The 13578-nt window shown below is 53.3% G+C and overlaps 1 protein-coding gene across 1 annotated transcript; it reads right to left on the bottom strand.

The window, feature by feature from the left end:
- Window positions 1–2764: 2764 nt before the first annotated feature.
- LOC130844444 (putative serine protease 47) lies at window positions 2765–12668 on the bottom strand. The gene is made up of 5 exons (XM_057720688.1): window positions 12338–12668; window positions 11211–11394; window positions 9515–9792; window positions 8569–8729; window positions 2765–3253 (listed from the first exon to the last, which is right to left on the bottom strand). The coding sequence occupies exons 1-5, from the start codon at window positions 12666–12668 to the stop codon at window positions 2918–2920; spliced, it is 1290 nt and encodes a 429-aa protein (XP_057576671.1). The 3' UTR covers window positions 2765–2917.
- Between the last annotated feature and the right edge of the window lie 910 nt (window positions 12669–13578).

Genomic DNA, 13578 nt, shown 5'->3' with positions numbered 1-13578 from the left:
AAAAAGATCTCGCACACAGCAACAAAGATCCCGCGTGCTGCAACTAAGACCCAGTGCAGCCAAATAAATAAATAGAAATATTAAGAGATCAAGGTTTGAATTCCTGTTCCCACTACTGCCTACCTAATGTCATCTCTGAAAAGCTACTTAACCCAACTAGGCTTCAGTTTATCTTTCAAAAGCAGCTAAACCAGGATAACACTGAGCACTAAGTTGGCTTCAGGCAATGGGGAAACTGGCTAGGCTGGAGCTGAAATTTGGTCCATCTGTTGTGTTGATACCTTGTAAGATCGAAGGGGCATCAAGGAAGGGATTGAAGAGGAAAGTTAGAAACTTACACTCAGCTAAAAACAACTCCATGCTTGTTTTGCTTTTGTGAAATATGCTTGCTGCACTGAGAAAAACAGAAAACAGGATGACCTAACAATCCAATGTAACTTTAAGATGTTTTGCTAAAAAATGGAATGTTCTGCACCTGCTCTTGTAAGTTTCTGTTTGCAAACGTCCATGCTCTGTAAACACACGCACTATAAAAGTAAAGCTCACCCTGAGTACGGGGCGAGACTTTTGGAGCGTTAGCGCGTCTGGGGTCGCCGGCTTAATAAACCTGAGTTCTCCAACCCTCTGAGTATGGTGCTTGGTTTTTCCACAGACTGATTTCTGTAACAGTGTGGGTGAGGGATGTGTTGGGATACCTTGGTTAGAGGCCTGAGAACATCCAGGAGGGACCGGGAATCACCTAACTCCAGATATACGGTGTATGAAGGTGAGGCCCCCCAGAGCACAGCCAGCCTGAGGTCCCTGTGGTTGGGAGGAAAACAGGAGCTTAGGGCCAGTGGAGTGGCTGCTAGTCCAGCGGAACTGCCTGAGCTCCCCTGATCTTGTGGGGAGTCCCTGACATCCAGGGGCCTGAGCAACCTTGCCCGAAGCCCCACAGCCGAGTTTACCACCAACGGAGGAAACATTTGTTTTCCCGCTTCCAGAGACTGCTGGGCTCTTAAGGGCTGACCCTGGTGGTGGACACACAGCTAGATGTGGTGGTACCTCAGTGGTAGAGCTCCAGCCGGAGGGATGGCAAGAGGCCGGGACTGCGGCAATACCTACACAGGTATGGACACTGGAAAGACACTTTCCTGAGGCCTCCCAAAATCATCGTGAGGAGAGAGTTCCTGTTCAGGTTCCTGGCTCCAGCCAGTGGGATCCCAGGGTTAATGGGCATGGGAGTCCACTTGTGGTCACCTGCCAGTGAGGGTCCAGGATATCTGGGCAATGCCACGATTGGAAAGAACTTGCACTGAACCCTTAGAATGACTTCTAGTCCATATTGGATATGTGCTAAGTGGGAACTTTACCCCATGGTCATGGGTTCTGAAGGCTGGGGTGGGTGCCTTCGGGGCCCTCCTGGGATCCTGCTGGCTGCACAAGGACTCTGTGACAGGCAGATCGGCAGCAAGGATGACAAGAGCATTGCTTCATGGCCTATTGCCAGGCCACTAACTCCTGAGTCAGCGAAGCAGAAAAGGAGACACCAGGCTCCACCTGCTGGAGGTGTATGTACACCCTGGGCCAGGCTGGCCTAGGCCCCGAGACAGAAGGGGGCAGTTTCGTGTGGGGTGGGGGCCAGGTGGGCAGTGAGCTGGGCCCCTTCAGACTTAGGAGAGCGGGACCATGGGGGTGAGTGAGGAGGGTGCTGGGAGTCACCTCTAGGAGCAGAGGCTGAGGACTACCAGCCTGGACATCAGCTCCCAGCCTGGCATCGGGCCTCCTCTGTTTCCCACCCAGTCTCCTAGACCCCCCCCCATTCAAGAGCCCTCTATGCTGCAGGCTGGAACCCCCTTCCCCATGGTCTGGGGCATGTACTCCAGTCCAACTCAACTGTCCCGCACTCTGGGAACCTCCCTCTACCTCCATGCGGAGTCGGTCCTCCCTCCTCCAAACCCTAGGAGTGATGCTTCTTTTCTCTGGGAAAGATCCGTACTCCCCTGCACTATAGACACCTGGCAAAATGTCTTACTTCCTATTACAGGCTGAATTGTGTCCCCCCAAATCCATATGTTAAAGTCCTAACCCCCACCACCTCAGAATGTGACTTTTTTTTTTTTTTTGGTTGTGCCGCATGGCATGTGGAATCTTAGCTCCCCAACCAGAGATGGAATGTGTGCCCCCGGTGGTGGAAGCATGGAATCTGAACCACTGGAGAGCCACCGAGGTCCCCAGAATGTGACTGTATTTGGAGTTGAGCTTTTAAAGAGATACCTGAGCTAAAATGAAGTCACTAGGGTAGGCCTTAATCCAATATGACTGGTGCCCTTATAAGAAGGGGGAATTTGGACACAGAAACACACAAAAGGAAGACAATGTGAGGACACAGGGAGGAGACAGGCATCTGTAAGCCAAGGGGAGAGGCCTCAGACTTCTGGGCTCTAGAACTGCGAGATGATGAATTCCTGTTGTTTAAGCCACACTGCCCGTGGTATTTGTTATGGCAGCTGGAGCTGACTGATACACTTCCTCTGAAGGCCTGTGCACCCCCATGGCAGGAGTGGTGTCTGCACATGAAGACACCCTTCTCTCTCCCCAGCTGGACTCGTTCACTGTTCTCACCCCTGCCTTCCTCCTGGGACAGTCTCCCTGCCAGGCGGTTTCCTTGTCCAGGGAGTCAGACAAGAGACCTCAAGGGAAAGGGTGAGCACTAGGATCAGGAGGGACAACAGGGCCCCAAGACAGGAGCAAGAGGAGTCTTTCATGTGTTTTTATTTGTTTTTTCAGGCTTGGTTTGTGGGGTAGCAGCTGTTGGACAGGAAAGCCAAGAAGGGACCACTGAGAGCTGATAGTGCTGGGGGAGGGGCAGGGTGGAAGGTTGCAGTAAGGAGACTGGGGCCTGAAGCAGAGAGCAGGAGCAGAGGGGCCTGGCGGCTCATCGCAGGGCCTGCCGCAGGGCCCCGAGCACCAACAGCAGCAGTGGCAGGGTCTGTGGAGGCACAAAGGCTGTACTGGGCCCCGGTGAGGCAGCAGCCTGCAGAGACTGGTGTGGAAACTGGGTCTGAGGAGGAGCGGACGTGGGCTCAGGGAGAGGCATGGGTTCAGGGAGAGCCGTGAGTCTCTGGACCTCGTCGATCCACTCGGTGAAGTGGGTGACGTTGGTGAAGATGCTGGGGTAGATGGGATGCCGGCAGTCCAAGCCCCAGCTGGCCAGCCCCATCAGAACCCAGGCACTTGCAAAGTCACAGACAAGGGGCCCCCCAGAATCGCCCTAGGAAAGAGATGGGAGGGCGTGTGGGTGACTGAGCCAGGGCTGAAAAAACCAGGGCACAAGGTGGGGCTCGTGAGTCTCTGCCGTCCAGGCTCACTCAGGTGGGCCTCTGGGAGAGTCCCAACACCAGTGTCTCACTGTAGGCCAGCCCCAAGAAGCCATGCAGGCAGGCACTAGAATCATGCTTTAGCAATTGACCCTGAGGACAATCACAGGTCTAAATCTATCAACATATGGACCCCTGTGCCCATGGAGAGCCTGGTGGTAGAGGACAAGGTCCAAGGCCGAGAAGGGACAACGGCACCAACAGGGCCCAAGAGAGCTGGTCTGGGAGTGGAGCCTGGCCAGCTAGAGCCCCTGCAGACCCCAGCTCTTGCAGAACCCTGAGCTGCAGCAGCACATCCCTACCTGGGTCCTCCTCCTTTTTCATTCAGTATTCTCTCAACTTCTTGGTTGAGCATCTTCAGAAAATGCCCACACCCAGGCCTGGTGGACACAGCCTGTATTGCTCGGGGAGCAGCTGGGGGGGTCCCCAGAAAGCTGCTGGGAGTTACTGGGGTCCTGGTTGGGCAATCTGGTTGGAAATCTCATTTCATCAGCCAACGGGAATCGAGAAGCAGGTGGGAGTAGAGGAGCAGGAGCCACAGCCACGCTTGCTGCTCATCCACGCACCTGTCCCACAGCACCTCCAGCATCCAGGGCAGCCTCTGCCCTTGGGCACAGGGGTGAGATGACAAGGCTCCTCTTTCGTGGTGCGTGTGTAAGTCAGCCTACTAGCCTGCCATCGTCACATGTGACTTGTGGCAACAAGCCATTGGAAGGGACAGGACAGAAAGGGTAGAGGCACAAAGCCTTCCTGAGTGGAGATGCCAAACGGGAAAGAACCTGACTGTGTGATGCAGGAGCAGAGCGAGCAGTGAGCGCAGATGAGGAGGGGAGGGTTGATCCGGGTGGGTGGGAGGACAAGCAATGAGTGAGGGAAGCAAGGAGGTAGGCGGGACATGAGGTCACAGTGCCCCATGGCGGGGGCTGGATGTGACCCCCATGGAGAACTGTCCAGGTCATGTCTAGCACCTGGATCCCTCTGGTGCAGGGTGGAGAAAAACCAGTTGGGAGGCAGCAACAGGAGAGGGGAGAGACTATTGATGGGGAGGGGCCAGGGCAGTAAGAAACAGTCAGATTTGGGACAATATGTTGAAGGAGCCAACAGGACCTATCCAACCTGAGCATCTCTCAGCAATCAGGGAGGAAGTGCAGAGGGGAAGGAGCAGGCTAAGCATGGAGCCCTGGGGTCTCCAGCATGTAGACGTGGGAGGGGAGGGGACCAGCTGCAGAGCAGAGGAGCTGGCTAGTCTTGGCGCCCAGGAAATGGGAGTGAGACTTGCTGAAGTGCTGAGGGAGAAGAGGACTCCAGGGCCACAGGTGGTTCTGGCAAGACAGGCTCTTGGGCACACTGGCCATGTGGCTTTGGTGGCTCACTGGGGATACTCCTGGGTGCAGTGGGTTACATTCAGGGCTGCTGTGAGGAGTCTTTTGCGGAAGGAAGGCCGAGAAACTGGGCAGTAGCAGGAGGGAGACTGCTGTTGTATGTTTACAGAGGAGCCATGAAAGGGGGAGGCAGAAGACATGCAGCAGGAGAGCCTCTGGGCACCCAGAGCTCCAGGAGGCACTGGCTGGGATGGGCCATGGGGCTCAGGAGAAATGGAAGTGCTGGGGTTGGGGGGAGTAGGGCTGGGAAGATAAAGGGGCTCTAGTCTGATTGATGGCTTTGGTGTTCTCAGCGAAACAGGAAGCAAGATCTCCAGTGGAGAGGGAGGGGTGGGGGAAGTGGCGGCTTGAAGGAGAGAAAGAGGTACATGGTGTAGCTGGCCAAAATCACCCTCAACGAGGCCCATCCTCCTCACTGGAACCTGTGGCTGTGTTACCTTATGTGGCAAAAGGGACTCTGCAGCTGTGATGGAGCTGAGGGTCTTGAAATAGGAAGATTACCCTGGAGGATCTGGGTGCACCCAGTAATCACAGAGGCCCTCATGAGGAAAGAGAGGCAGCAGGTCAGAGCCAGAGGAGGAGTGGCGACAGGAGCAGAGGTAGGGGTGATGCGCTCTGGGGACAGAGGAAGGCGCCACCAGCCAGGGAATGCCGGCAGCCTCTAAAGAGCTGGAAAAAGCAGGAAACCATTCTCCCCTAGAGCGTCCAGAAGGAACCAGCCTGGCCCACACCTTAATTTTAGACTTCTGACCTCCAGAAATGTGAGACAGAAAATTTCTGCTGTGTAGCCACCCACTTGGAGGTGATGTGTCCCTGCAGCCCCAAGAAAGTCATCCATGGGGTCTTCTTGGAGACTGGGAACATGCCATCATCACCTCGGCTCTCCCCTCTGTGGTCCCCACCTGGGGTGCCCCTGGCCCTCCACACAGTGTAGCCACCCCCAACTGTCTGAGGGCGGGGAGGCCTGGGCCCCGTCCACTCCAGGCCTTGGGGACTCATGCAGATGAGCCACGTGGTTGCTGATATTAGGATGGATCCGGGCCAGCCCGGGGGAGACGGGAAGGCCTCCAATAGCCTCCTGGCCCCTGGGGAGCTCTCCGAAGGCAGAGGAAGCCCCAGCACTCATGTATCCCATGCAAAGTGAGCTGTGGTTTGCACTACTGAAGAGACACAGCAAACCGCGCCTCTGTGTCTGTGTCTGTGTCTGTGTCTGTGTCTGTGTCTGTGTCTGTGTGTGTGTGTGTGTGTGTGTGTGTGTGTGTTGGGCAGGGCCAGGGCAATGAACTCCACCTTGGGTGAGAGGACAGGTCTCAGACAGGCCCAGAAGAACAGGTACAATCCAGATGGAGGGAGGCAGACCAGGCCAGGAGATTAACAGCCAACACTTGTTAAGCACCTACTGAATGCCAGGCACAGGACTAAATTTTCCAGAGGGACCTGATTAAGGAGGGGCTCTTAGCAAGCCCATTTCATGGGTTATGTGAGGTCACAGTCCCAGTAAATGACAGATTGGAGACTAGAACCAGGTCTGTCCTGCCCCACCGTTGAGCCCTGAGTGCTCCTGTGGCCTGTCTCTCCTCAGACCTGTTTCCAGGTCCCTGTGCAGGGAGGGTCACGTCCGGGGAGAGAAGAGAGCCCCGGGTTGGAGGGTGGGAGCCAGAGCAAGTGACGTAGCAGAAGACGCATCTAGATGGAATCTCTCAGGCTGTGGTGACTGAAAGGCAAAGGGGGGCAGGAGAGGGGGCCATCCAATGGGACTCTTGGGTGCCCAGCTCAATGGTTTCCTCAGCCTGGGGAGAAACTAGAGGAGGAGTGGGGCCAAGGGGGCACTGTGGATGTCCAGCAGACACGCAGACAAAGGGCTCCAGCCCCGAGCTCCATGGGCATGACCTCTGCAGGCTGGAAGGGAGGTCTAGGGTGACAGCCAGATGGGGACTCGGGGGACTGAGCCCTTTGTTTCTCCTCCAGGTGCAGCCGACTCTGTGAGAAGGCCAGGCCAGGCCAGACAGCCAGAAAGTCCATACCATTGGTTGTGGACTGAGAACCTAGAAACCTGGGTCTACCTCCCATCAGGAAGGCAGGTGGCCAAGCCTCTTCCCTCTGGCTCAGCAGCTCACTGGGCCCCCATGAAAACAGCTGTATGTGAGGCCTTCCCATGGAGCAGTCACATCCCATCCCTCGTGTGCATTTCCTGGGGTGCCAACGTATATTACCACAAACTGGGTAACTATAAAAACAACAGGAATTTATCTTCTCACAGTTCTGGAAGCCAGAAGTCTGCAATCAAGTGTCTCTGTGTCTATACCCCAGTCCACTCTGAATTCAGAATGGTCTCATCTTGAGATTCTTAGCTAATCACATCTGCAAAGACCTATTTCCACATAAGGTCACATTCTGAGATTGCAGATGGTTACAAATTTAGGGGACACTATCCAACCCACTACACTAGCCTTTCAACAATCCCATGAAGGAGGCCTCAGCATCCAACACTATGAATGAGGACACAGAAGGTGCAAAGAGGGGTCACAGGGCAGAGCAGTGTCTTGACCTCCAGAACCCTAATATGCTCCTCACCACTCCATGATGCCATCTAGGGAAGAGCTCAGCGTACAATGCCAGCTTGGGAGGCTGGGCCCTGAGGGGGATGCGGTGGAGGTCAGGTGAGGCCTGGAGTCAGAGCACGGGGGGCCCAGGTTGTGCTGCCTTATTTTAGGGTAGCCACTTTCCCTCTCCAGGCCTGTTTGCCCACCTATAAAATGAGGCATTAAAGGGAGCAGAAAGAAACTGTCACAATTTAATTAACCCATAGTGGACTCAGCTCTTGGAATATATAAAGATACACAAAGAGCCCCTAAAGGAAAAGACAGACAACCCAACAGAGAAATGAGAGGGAGAAAACATCTTGCAGGGAAGCTTTACAGCAGAAGATATCCAATGACAATAAACATATGAAAGTATATTTCATTTGTCATCAGAACATGCAAACCACAATAAGCTGTCAAAATGGGAAAAGACAGAAAGTGCTACGTGTTAGTAAGGACATCAACCCTCATCCACTGCTGGAAGGTGTGGAAATGGTGCAGCCACTTTGGAGATGTTTGGTAATACCTGCCAAAGCTGAATACACACGTACCTTTTAATCCAACAGTTCTACTCAAGGGCTTCTGTGAAACAGAAGATTAAAACATTTGGGAGTGAAATGAAATGAAAAACCTAGAAACTACTAAAATACCCATCAAGAGTGGAACCGACCATAGAATTCAATTCACACAACAGAGTCCTGTAGGGCAATGAGACTGAACAAGCAATACTTACATGTAACAGTAGGGAGGAATCCCACAGATATAACGTGCAGACGTGAACGACTGACAAGTGGAAATAAATTCTACTTATGGAACATTCAGAATCTAATCTAAGGTGTTAAAAGAGAAGAGACTGGTTTCCGTTGGGTGTTGGTGACCTGAGGGAGGTGTGAGTGGGGCCTTGGGGTATTGGTCACATGTTGTGTCGCTATGTGAAAATTATGAAAAGCGTAGAAATATATTCTTTTGTATATATGTTATACTTCAATAAAAACTTTACAATATGCCTCAAAAGTAGATGTCATTTGAGGGTCCTGCCAGTAGATGCCCTTACGTGCAAGGGGCTTAGGAAGGAGCTAGCCTGCGGGACGCTGCCAAGGAATGGGGCCCAGGGAGACATGTAGAGGGAGGAAATGGGAAGTCCCAGGGGTCTCCACAAAGAGAGCAGAGGCAACACAGCCCCTCCCCCAGGGAAACTGAGGCCCTGAGGACAGGCAAGAGAAGAACAGAAATGGCCTTACTCACTTGGCAGACGGCCTTTCCTGTCGAGAAGTCCCCAGCACACAGCATGTCTTCATGCACAGAGACATTCTTGCCTTTTCTAAGTCCGTATAATATATTACAGAACTTGTTCTCGATGAAGCCCACCTTACCCTCCTGGAGATGGAAGGATTCGAGCAGAGGCGCTGCAAGGAAAAGGAGATCAGTGAAGCGTGCTGTATCACCACACCAAATTATGACCCTACAAATACCTACAAACATATGTTCTTTCCCCCTAAAACCATAAACAGTCCTTTCTTCAATAAACACTCTTGCTCATAAGTCTTTGCCTACATCTTTCCTCTTTCGATCTTAAAAAAATACAATTTTTCCCCCTGTGTTATTAAGTTCACCTAGTAAACCTACAAAGTAGATGGCTGACCTGGGTTGGGAGAAGAGCAAAGTGAGGTTCAGAGAGTGAAACCTAATTCTTAAGTTGTAATCACTCTAACTTGATCATGCAGGCTCAGAGGTCAGAAGTCATCCATGTGTTTTCTTTCCACTTTTCCCAAGCACGTCTTATGGCAATGGGAAATCAGGGTGTTTGCTGGTGACCTGGAATAGGCCAGGCCTCAAGTATGACCTTTGAGTTGAATCAAGTCATCTCAGATCCATGGTTGATTAAAACCTTGGAGTCAAGAACCAGAAAGACTTCAAGAACCCAGATTCTTGGTTCCAAAAGTCAGAGATTCCCAGACTTTCAGAACTTTACACTTAAGGAACACTCAAGATTTAGAATCACACACTTTCAGAACTAGAGCTACAATGGTCCAATCCTCTGGAAATGAGGCACAGTTGGCCAAGGTCCAGGGCCTCTTTGCCAGGGGACCCCTCAGGCAGAGCCACAGCTCCCTTCTTCCCTCCTCTGTCCTTCTCCCCTTCCTCCCTACCCTCATCTGCCCCCACCCATGACTCTCCCACACCCCCTCACTTTCCTCCTTGAGCATCCCCCAGCCAGTTATCCAGCAGGATGAGTTACTGGGTAGCTGCATGCCAGGGACTGGGAGGCAAGCAGGGATGATGTAGGAGGTGAAGTTCACAGGAAAGAGCAGCTGCAACATGGCTATGTCACTCCCGAAGGGATGGAACTTCTCAAAGTCTGGGTGGGTGATAATCCGCCTCAGGGGCATCTCTCGGGTGTGCTGGGTGCGCTGGTGCAGCTCGGCGTTTCCTAACACAACCCGGTAGTTCTCCGGGGCGTGGGATTTTCTGGAGTGGGAAGGGCACATTGTCACCGTCATCTCTGAGTGTGGGCTAGCTCCTTCCCTGCATCCTCATCGAACTGCCCACACCCCTCTGGACCCCTCCACCCCACATGGTGTCAGACAGCTTTTGTCTCCCCATTTCTAATGTTCAGGAGCCATTCTTTCTTGAAGAGAATTGATATTCTACCTACAACCTCAGATATATGGCTTCTCCATCACACACTAGAATCGGAGGAGCACTGAAACACCGTCCTTGGTGGAGTCATCAAATGAAGGCCTTTTGCTTGTACACAGGAGTTCTGGCTCAATCCCAGCACTAACTTGACCCTTCCCAAGACTCCCCATAACCCACCTTCTGGCCCCACACTTTTCCTGACCCCTCCTTTCTTTAAACACCTTCCTGCCCAACAGCTGCTTCTCCAGTCAGTTATAAGGACTCACAAACGATTTGTTACGTAAATGAGCACATGCGTGCAGGAAATGGAACCTTGCTTTGTTCCCTGAACACAGGTGTTGAGACATGCCACCTCCCTGACTGTCTGCATGGCTCGTCCACCTGAAGACCCTCTCTCACGCACTCCTTGCCCAAACCGTCCCCTCCAGCAAGCGCCTCCTTCTCCACAGCCCTTCTCCTGCGCCCCCCACCCATTGTGGTCCACCCTTCTCGCCCATGTTGGGCTTTCTCTTCTGACAGGATGGAGATGCGGTGAGGTGGGGTCTTGCCACCACTCCTGTGCCATGGAGCGTGGCACAGAGTAGATGCCAAGAGGACTCTGAGCTCTCAACGCTGCAGCTCCCAGAGCTGAGCTGTGATGCCCCAACTCCCTGGGGACCCCTCCTCATCTGCTCAGAAACTAGGACTGAGCCACGCCCAGGACAGCCAGGTGAGTTAGCCTCCTGAGCAGCCCTGTCACTCTCCCAGGGAGCCCCATCCCACACCTATGCAGCTTGGCACCACGGCTCCCCGCACATACACCCGTGACCGTGACTCCCCCTGGGCACACAGTTTTGCAGGAATAATAAAGAGAATCGCGGTCATACGTGTTGTCCCAGGTCCCTGCCTAGACTCTGACACCTGGAAATGTGGGGACACTGAGGAGATGCTGTGATCTGAGATGGGTCCACACCGCCCGGCAGCCAGGATGGACACTGCCACCCTCCTGAGGCACATCTGTGCTGGGGGACAGCCCTAGGGGCTGAAGGCAGAGCACGAGGAGGATCTGGGCAGATGAGTGGGGAGGACAGTCCAGGTGGAGGGTAACAGGCCAAAGGCAGGAATGACATGCATCTGAAGGCCTCAGATTGCCCCAGAGGAAGGCCCAGAGGAGCTGACGTGGGACGCCCATCACCCCTTTTCTCCTCTTCCCTGCATCCCCCTCCCCTGCCAGTGCCTGTGCGGGCACCCTGGGAAGGAGGACTCACTTGAGAAAGCAGTGGGCGGTAGAAACAAGCCAGCTGGAGTTAATGAGGACAGCTCCACAGACATGCGAGCCTTGGTACTGCAAGCTGGCCTGCCAAGGCCACTGGCCAGGCACCACATCCTGGCCACCGAAGATCTTCCCCATCACCTTGGGTTTCCCGCACCCTGTGGAGACTCCCCTGCTGCCTGTGATAGAGACACTGCTCATACCCCAAATGGCACTACCAGGAAGGCCCTCTCCACTTCACAGATGAGAAAACCAAGCGTCCAGTGGCCTAGCCAAAATGGCAGAGCTACCTGGACTCTGCCTTCACTGGCTGCCACTGAGAATTGGACAGCAGAGCACAACAGAGCAAGCCCTGTGGGGATGAGGACCCAGGGGTGTGGTGGGACGGAGCAAGGGTGGACCAAAGGCAGCCACAGCAGCTCACAGCAGCGTCTCCAGGGAGCTGGACATCCCTGCATGAGTCTGCCATGGGCTGGGCATGTCACAGACCTTATTTCCCTCAACCAGCACACCTCACTGCCTCCTCTTGCAGACCAAAGAACTAAAAATCTCAGAGGTTGCCAACATTACTTGCTCAAGATCATGGCTTCTAAGGATCTGTGCCCCCTCCACTTCACCCCAGTGTCTTAGGGAGGGAGATTTGCAGGCAGAAGTCAGGGGTGCAGTATGACCTGGGGAAAGTCACTCCCCTTCTCTGACTTAGGTTACTCCATTTCTCAAAGAAGAGGAAGTGGGCTCGTGGAGACCACCCTGGTTCTAGGACTCACACCTGGGAGGGCATCCTGGCCTAGGGCCTGCGCGCCCAGGGCCTCAGGGAGGGGAATGAGACCCCTCACCTGGTGCTTTTCTCCACCCAGCCTCCCAGCCTCAGGGTCAGACCCTGCTGTGTCCCCACTTTCACAGCCCCACAAAGGTCCTGGGGCAGTTCCCACCCAGAGGCCCCACAGTGGGGGGCCTGTGAACCGCCTGTGTGGAGGGGTCTCTGGGCTGCCTGGTTGGAGGGAAGGGCAGAGAAGAGAGGAAATTCAGCGACTCTGGGCACCCCGGCCCTGGTCACCTCTGGCTCCTCTCAGGCCCTGTAGTGCAGACCATCTCAGCCCCCGCGCAGAGCCCCCAACGCACCTGTGGCTCCCGGGGCCAACCGCTGTGCTTCGGGAGCCAGAGCGCCGCCCCCCGCCGCGCCCCCCGCACCCGCCGCCGGGCCAGAGGCAGCCGTGGCTGTGACTGGGGCCCCTCGCAGCTCCAGGGTGGCCACGGGCAGCAGCAGTAGCCACAGGACCCCTGCAGGCTGCCCTGGGCCTTGGGGGAACCCCGCCTCCACGCCCATTGCCAGGGTCCTGACGCTGGCCTGACGTTGCCCCCCACCGCCCCCCGCCCGCCCTGCCTGACCCTGCCCTGACCCTCGCCTGACCCCGCCCCAGCCCTGATCCCACCCTGACCTTTTTAGTAACATTTTAAACAACTCTCCCGGGATATAATTTATATACCATGAAGTTCACTAATTAGAAGGGACAATTCAATGATTTTCAGTACATTTTACAAAGCTTATTTATATTTAAATAAACTTTTTTCTTTTAGAATAGTTTTAGATTTATGGAAAAGTTGCAAAGACAATACAAAGAGTTCCAATATCCCCTCACCCAGTTTCCCCTAATGTTAAGCTCTCATATGACGACGGCACATTTGTCACAACTAGTAGGCAATATTGATACATTAAAATTAACTGAAGTTCAGTCTTTCTCTGTTCTCAGTTTTTTAAAGTGTAAGCTGTATAGCATGATTTGACTTACACGCATCCTGAAGTGGTCCTCACAGTAAACTTAGTGAACATCCATTATCCCACAGAAATACAAACTTAAAGAAATAGAAAAAATAGTTTTTCCTTGTGATGAGAACTCAGGATTGACTCTATCAACTGTCATGTGTAATATACAGCAGTGTTTGTTCTATCTATCACATTGTGCTTTACATCCCTACTACTTATTTATCTTACAACTGGGAGTTTGTACCTTTGACTGCAGCTATCCAATTCCCCCTCCACCCATCCCCGGCCTCCACAAATCTGATCTCTTTTTCTATGCATCTGTTTGGTTTTGAAGTGTAACTGACCTGCAATGCTATGTTCGTTCCTGTTACACAAACTAGTGATTGACTATTTCTATACTTTTCAAAATGATAAGTCTAGTTATGTCATCAAAGATATTACATAATTATTGACTATATTCCCCACACTGTACATTTCGTATCCATTTCATACTCATTTATTTTGCAACTAGGACTTTGTACCTCTTCATCTCCCTCACCTATTGCTTTCTGGCCCTCAACCTTCTCCCTTCTGGCAACCACCCATTTGTTCTCTGTAC

Source organism: Hippopotamus amphibius, chromosome 2 (assembly GCF_030028045.1).
Source record: "Hippopotamus amphibius kiboko isolate mHipAmp2 chromosome 2, mHipAmp2.hap2, whole genome shotgun sequence".
Classification (NCBI taxonomy): Eukaryota; Metazoa; Chordata; class Mammalia; order Artiodactyla; family Hippopotamidae; genus Hippopotamus; species Hippopotamus amphibius.
The sequence above is the reverse complement of the archived record's forward strand: the minus strand, read 5'-3'. Positions and strand labels throughout refer to the sequence as shown.